The sequence below is a fragment of the Poecilia latipinna genome, unplaced genomic scaffold (genome assembly GCF_001443285.1).
Source record: "Poecilia latipinna isolate Pla-1442-1.1 unplaced genomic scaffold, P_latipinna-1.0 Scaffold117, whole genome shotgun sequence".
Taxonomy (NCBI): Eukaryota; Metazoa; Chordata; class Actinopteri; order Cyprinodontiformes; family Poeciliidae; genus Poecilia; species Poecilia latipinna.
Window position 1 is genome coordinate 229,962 of NW_015112733.1, and position 6,730 is coordinate 236,691.

General features: G+C 42.0%; 1 protein-coding gene across 4 annotated transcripts; it reads right to left on the bottom strand.

The window, feature by feature from the left end:
- Positions 1 to 37: 37 nt before the first annotated feature.
- On the bottom strand, positions 38 to 5,026 carry ybx1 (Y box binding protein 1). 4 transcript variants are annotated; one of them, XM_015028194.1, is made up of 8 exons: positions 4,753 to 5,026; positions 2,453 to 2,516; positions 2,152 to 2,185; positions 1,934 to 2,023; positions 1,541 to 1,816; positions 1,082 to 1,179; positions 502 to 788; positions 38 to 392 (listed from the first exon to the last, which is right to left on the bottom strand). In XM_015028194.1, the coding sequence occupies exons 1-7, from the start codon at positions 4,859 to 4,861 to the stop codon at positions 548 to 550; spliced, it is 912 nt and encodes a 303-aa protein (XP_014883680.1). In that variant the 5' UTR covers positions 4,862 to 5,026; the 3' UTR covers positions 38 to 392; positions 502 to 547. The 4 variants fall into 4 exon arrangements, with proteins under 4 accessions (XP_014883680.1, XP_014883679.1, XP_014883678.1 ...); XM_015028193.1 differs by having other exon boundaries at positions 1,094 to 1,179; positions 1,478 to 1,816; XM_015028192.1 differs by having other exon boundaries at positions 1,478 to 1,816.
- Between the last annotated feature and the right edge of the window lie 1,704 nt (positions 5,027 to 6,730).

The following is a 6,730-nucleotide window of genomic DNA, read 5'->3' on the forward strand; positions in this document are numbered from 1 at the left end:
ATACTTGAGAAAAATAAAGAGACTCCAAACAGGTTTCCTGGTTTCTGAAGATTTATTTGAGCTTGCATTTTGTTAAAATGTCTGAATACATAAAAAGTTATTTAAAAATGTCAAACTGACCAGATATCAAATTTCATTTTTTTTTTTTATCTTTAAAAACCATTTGGTGTAAAAACTTAGGACAGATTTAGAAAAACATTTGTTGTTTCCCCAAAATGTTTTGTAGCTGTCACATAAAAATAATGGGAAAAGAAAACACAAGTCTGCATAGATTCTGCAGGCAATCAGTGGTAATCTGGTCAAATGCATGGTGCAAGCTTGTGACGGTCTTAGAGTCAAATCTTTATTGCTCAGATCTTGGTTGATGTTTCTTCTTGTTGACAAACGAAAAACTGTAAAATAAAAAAATCAAGAACAGGAGGCAGAAACTGAGTCCAACAAGGGCTGCGCAAACATTCAACATGGTTCACAAAAAAAAAACAAAAAAAAAAAACAACTCACCCGGACGATGGTACAAGATGGTAGGTGCCGGTGTGCAGGTTGTTTCCTACTCAGCCCCACCCTGCTGGGCCTCGGGAGCGGACGTTTTCTCTGCAGATGGGTCACCTCCTGTCTTGGCCTCTTTGTTTTCCTGGCCGGGTTTGCCACCGGTCTGTTGGCGTCTGCGGCGGTAGTTGTAGTTACGACGGTAGCGCCGCTGGCGGGGCTGTTGATTCTGGCCTCCTTCGCCGCCCTGATTCTCCTTGTCCTCCTCGCTGTCCCGCACTGGTCTGGGACGGGGGGGACCCCTAGGTTGCGCAAGGTGAAGTTAGACATAAAGTAGAAGTAAAAAATAAAAAAAAATAAAAAAAACACAGTTACACAGACAGCATGCAGTTCTAGAGACATGCACAAGACATAGCAAGCAATTTCTGACGAAAATGCAACTTTCTGGTGATGTGCGTCGTTTACTGGCAGCTTACGTGAGATTCTTTAGTGTCATTTTTTTTCTTTGTTAGTGCAATCAAGCTTAACACCAGCACATGCAAAGCGTTTCAAACCTGCCACCGCAATCCTCTGCCAATAAAGCCCACATGCAAACCTTGGTCTGAACCTTGGTCGGAAGCCTCTGTAGTAGTTCTGCCTCACTGGTTTGTTGCCCTGGTCTGGACCTCCCTGGCCTTCGTCGCCCTCACCTCCCTGAGGGGCACAAAGAAGAAACCAAAACAAAACAAAACAAAAAAAAAAAAATCCTTCAGAACTTTCAGAGGAGAACACGGTGACTTTGTAATGAAAATGTGGAACTTTGTGTCATCGATTTTGCGGAAATGTGGGGCCTATTTGAGAGCATCCAAGACCCCCGATACACCAAGATTTGTTGATCACAACCACGTGATTGTTAAGAGAGGAGAGGGTGGAACAAAAATCAGGAGTTTCAGACTTAAGTTATTGATCAACTGGGTGCCTGCTTCAGGAGAGTAGCCCTCTGGCGGCGTACCTCAGTCATCTCTCCGCGTGGTGCGTTGGTGTACGGGGGCCGACGGCCGAAGCGTCTACGTACAAAGTATGGCGGGTAGCGCCGTCTGCCAGGGTAACCTGGTCTGCGCTGCTGTTGCTGCGAGTCTCCTTCGGGGGCGTTCTCTCCCCCCTCTCTGCTCTTGTCGCGTCCTCCGCTGCCGGGCTCGCCTTCGTCGCTCTGGTAGTTCTCTGGGTAGTCTCCGCCGCGGGGAGGGCCCCTCCTTCGTGGATAGCGCCGATAGCGGTTCCGGTCTGCAGCGTACTTGCTTCCCTGGACTGCGACACCTCCTGGGCCAGTGACGTTAGCTGCCTCTGCTCCCTGGATACATTGGGACACATTTTCTCAGTGATGTGATGCTTTTTTTTTTTTTGTCTAGAAGCGAATGTATCAACTCTACATTTTATAGAAAAATAAATAAGTCAAAGAAAAGGTCACCTTCTCTCCCTCGACTACGTCAAACTCCACAGTTTCTCCATCTCCCACACTGCGGAGATATTTCCTCGGGTTGTTCTTCTTAATGGCCGTCTAAAAATATAAAGAGCTTGGATGAGAACTTTTGTGTAACTGTGTGTGTATATATATATATATATGTATATATATATATTTTTTTTTTCTTTTTTTTTTAAGGCAGAAATAAAGAAGCTAAAACATACCTGGTGTACAAAGACATCCTCCTTTGTATCATTCCTAAACAAAACAAAACATAGAAGTTAGTGTCCTGTTGAGCCACACAATGCAATGTCTCTGTAAACGGACTTGAACTAAGCCAGCAAGGATTAATGTAGTACTGTAGGTGGCGACGGTATAGACACAAGCAGAAAGCATAATCTGGTCAGCTCTGTGAGCAAAGCAAAACTCTAATAGGATTGAGAACAATCTTTCAGCCACTCGTACGCATTATATCAGAAATCTCTTGGAAGAACGGGTGAGTGGGTGCGGGCGGCTCTCGCTTACCTATTGATGAAACCATATCCATTCCTGACGTTGAACCATTTGACGGTACCCAAGACTTTTGTTGCTGCAAGGAAATTAAAACAACCTAGATTATTCGACAGCCTGGGCTTCTTCTGGCACCGAGTTAAAATACATCTGCTACTCATTGAGTCCAATTAAAACAGTTTGATAACAGGTGACTGACTTATGAACAAACCTAACCAAGGCCATGCATTATGTGAATGTTATATTTAACTCCCAACTGCCATTCTTATTATAGACCTGGATGCTTGGGAATGCCCGGCACCAGCTGCTCTTGGTGTGAGGCATGAGCCCAAGTTTGTAGAGGGAGAACCCAACATGTGTTCATTTAAGGATTTAATGTTGTACACACCTTAGTTATGGGCTGTTTAGTGAAGCATGTCGGTGACAGACAAATAATACCAATAGCCATGATCGCTAAAGTGTTGACCAGTGTTACACAAGAGTAGCCCTGTTTCAAGAAGCAGGATATCTACTTTCACTTCTCTTACCCCCCCCCCCCCCACAGTTAACATTTTATATACCCAGATCTTTACCACTAAAATGGACCTTTAAGAATCATTTATTTTTTTTTTAATCAAAAATAGATTTTTGACCTCCCCTCCCAGCTCCTTACAAAAATAAGACTGATAACTCACCTTCAAATGTTACTGATTTAGTCTAATCTCTTGTCTATTTTCAATTTATGGGCTAAGGAGGACCATATATGGAATATACAGACTTATTTGTGTGTTTAATGGTGTCTAATAAAATATATTCAAAATGGCCCCAGAACATTTTCTATTGAGTCAAGTATGTACTGTAAATCTTATATCTTCCTAGACATTGTTTTGGGTTTAAAAGTATCGTTAGGGTACGCTTTTATTTATTTTTGTTCTGGTCATGAAAATGATCAAATCTTTACATATATTTTACCTTTCCTTCAATTTAGTCGTGTTCACTCGCATATTATTATTTCATTTTTGCTCTGTCGTAGCTGAGCTAACGTATCCTTCTTGTTTAACCTGATCTAAACACAACCCAGGATCTGAGTGGTCACACGTGGTAGAACCGTACCCGGATGTGTTAGCATAGCAATGTAGCTGAGAGAGGCTTGAACCATGTGGCTGGAGCTGAGCCAGCAAACAGAAACCAACATAACAAGCAAGGCGACTTATATTTGGGCCGAGTTTTTATTTAACACGTAATAAAAGCGACTCGATATTTTAAACTGGTTTGAACGAAACCACCACCAAATGGCGAAATAAGTGGAAACCCACGGCGGACATTTTTTTGGGGGGTGGAGAGGGGGGCCTTTAAAGCCTGGAAGGTAGCTGGTATTAGCCGGCTAGGCTAGGGATAGCATCGTTAGCTCGGGTGATGAAGTATGTAGGCCAGACTGATAACCCAGAAAATCGACCTAAAATGACATGACCGTTGACATATATATTTATAGGCGTTAGTAAACTGCTGTTAATCTGGCATTCTGGCCAGTTGGAAGGGACAAATGTTTGTGTCGTGAATATTTTGGATAAAATAATTCAAAGTGAAACCAGCAGGCTGTTTTCGAGTGAACAAAGGGATGGTTAAGCAGCTAACATTACTAGCCTATGTAGTTGATATGAAATAATAAACACAGGTTGGTAAATTTACTTGTAATTATCTTCGACCGTTAAACTTCAACCTCCGGGCGGTTAACCCACAGAACCTAACGTCTCCAAACCGTGTTTCCGTTTCTATATAAACACGTTGGCTTTGATAACGGCTGCAAACGTTTCCTAACGACTGTCCATGTGACGGCCGACTGGATGGATGGGTCTATCGAGCGGATATCTGACGCAGGGAGGCCGACGAATGTACGGCTTAGATCCTCAAACTAAAGTAATGAAGTCTCGGACAACTGACAATCCTCTGAAAAATGTTATAACAGATATGTCAAACGGCTAATTTCAGAACTCGGAAAACATGTTCATAAAAAATAAAGCTACTGCAATGTAATTCTAAATCTCCCGATACTAATGCTTAGCTACTACACACGAAAAATATTTGACATCGCTGAAGAGAAAATAGTGAATAGGCTAATATAATGCCAACATTCTAAATAAAACAGAAAAAGTAGAAAACGGAGGTTATGTTCGTTAAATTTTTGTCAATTTTGTTCTGTACCGAGGAACTTAACGTTTATGTCCCATTAACGTTACATTTAACGGCAGTCTGTAGTGGTGACAGTGAGGATCGCCCTACTGTAACAAAATCCACGTTAGCAGCCTAGTTAGCTCAACTAGCTTTGGCAGCCTTACCGATGACCTTCTTATCCCCCGCTGAAGCTGCGGCTGCCGGGCTGGATGGGCTCTCCGCATCCGCAGCAGGCTGCGGAGGTTGTTGTTGTGTCTCGGCCTCGCTGCTCATGCTTACTACTCGTTGGTAATGGCTTCAGCCGGCGGCGGCTCTCTGCTATTTTTCCCGGTGCTAGATGGTAACCTGGGCCGGCGGTGGTGGGGGCTTACTGCCTTCGGGCTCTCAGCTTTCCTCTTTCCGCTCCCGTTGCCGATCGAACTGGGCAGAACGTGTAGATGTGCCGGGGAATGTTCACCGTGGAAGTCCCGCCCAACTCTTCCTCTGATTGGCTGGAATGTGTGACGACTAACAGAAAGTGTTTTTAATTGGCTAGTACAACTGTCATGAAAGGGTTTCCTGAAAGGAGATTATACCTGAAATTTTTCAACACTCCCTACATATACAAATCAGGTAAGGATGGCAATAAGGAAGTGTCTATCAGGTAGTTTTGCATTGTTATTTATACGTAGTACAATAATTGCCCAAACTCAAACTCTTGGGATTAAGTGAAGCTACTAACCACATTTGGAAACAGTACCAAACCAGACACAAGTAAGGAGAGAAACCATGAAGGATTTTAAAGTCCCTTTAATGAATGCCAGGATTTACCATCTAATAAACAGCCCATAAAATTAACAGCAGTGTAGCATTATGAAGCATCTAACCACAATACAGCTAAATGACTTAAACTCAGTATACACAAACTATCAAATATATCACAACCCTTGAAGTTTGCATTTTGTCACATTACCTGAAACATAAATGTATTTGACAAGGATTTTATGTGGTAGACTGACACAAATTGCTAGCAGGAGTTCTTAAATATTTCTTTCAACAACCTATTTTGTTTTTACACTCTTCTGTAAAGGCCAGATTTGTGGAATGCACTATTAATTATTGTTCTGGGGACAGATTCTTCTCACATGAGCTGTGGATATCTGCAAATTGCAGACTAACTGTGGCCTTCTTGGCCAGCCAGGTAAGGTGAATGGAAACAGTTTGAGATGTTCAAAACATTGGATTTTATTTTCCCTCAGAATTCTACTTTAACTTCTCCACCACTTTTTATCCCCTAACCTTTATAGTGTACCCCTTGGTCTTCATGTTAATGTTTAATCTCTGATGTTCTCTTAAAACATTTTTAAGCCTTAACAGGACAAGCTATAATTAAACTAACTCATATTTGGAGTACAATTTCAAATTAAATGACATCTAAAAGCAGTTGGTTGCACTTAGGTTACATTTTGGAGCATGCGAGTAAAAACGGACAGACTGCTGTGTCTGCAGACCTCTCCGATTTCTTTCTAAAGAATTGTAGACACTTTTCAAATTAAACAGCTAACTAATGTGTGCTACTTTGTGTGTGGCTTCCACATAAAGTACATTGAAGTGCTTGTAACATGACAAAATGTGTAAACGTCCAAAGGGTTGCGAATACTCTTGCATGACACCGTAGCCACATTCATTCATTCATTAACAGACAGGTGTTGCTCAAGATTTCCAATCTATAAATTTAGTCTGCAGAACATATTCAGCCTAAGCTGAATTTTTGTACGCCGCTTTTAACGTGTGTTGTGCTTTCTTAAATCTGTGGTAGTGAAGTCTTTGACACCAATAAAGTTCCTAACAGAGAAATGGAGTATCTATCATAAGAGAAAGACATCGCAAAAGTAACCAAAAGTTGACATAAGCCGGTGTTGGTAGAACGCCACATGACTTAATTTTTTTCACTCAAAACAGTCAGTATAATTGATAAAAGTCAGCCATCTTGTGTGAGTTGAGAAAACTTCCCTTTTCTCTAGCAAGAGTGAACAGCCAATAGTACCCGCTTATCCTCCCGCCCCTTCACAAACATTGTCATGGTAATTAAAGCTCCACTGGCATCATTTACAAGCAAAGGCCGACGTGTGAAGCTCTGCTGTTAACTGCAGAGCTCCGCTC

Excerpts from the sequence above, each read along its gene's own strand:
- ybx1 (XM_015028192.1), bottom strand. The coding sequence starts at position 4,861 with ATGAGCAGCGAGGCCGAGACACAACAACAACCTCCGCAGCCTGCTGCG. Across the intron at positions 2,024-2,151 it reads AGGATGTCTTTGTACACCAG|ACGGCCATTAAGAAGAACAA; the intron begins GTATGTTTTAGC and ends TTATATTTTTAG. Across the intron at positions 1,180-1,477 it reads CACGCGGAGAGATGACTGAG|GGAGGTGAGGGCGACGAAGG; the intron begins GTACGCCGCCAG and ends TGTGCCCCTCAG.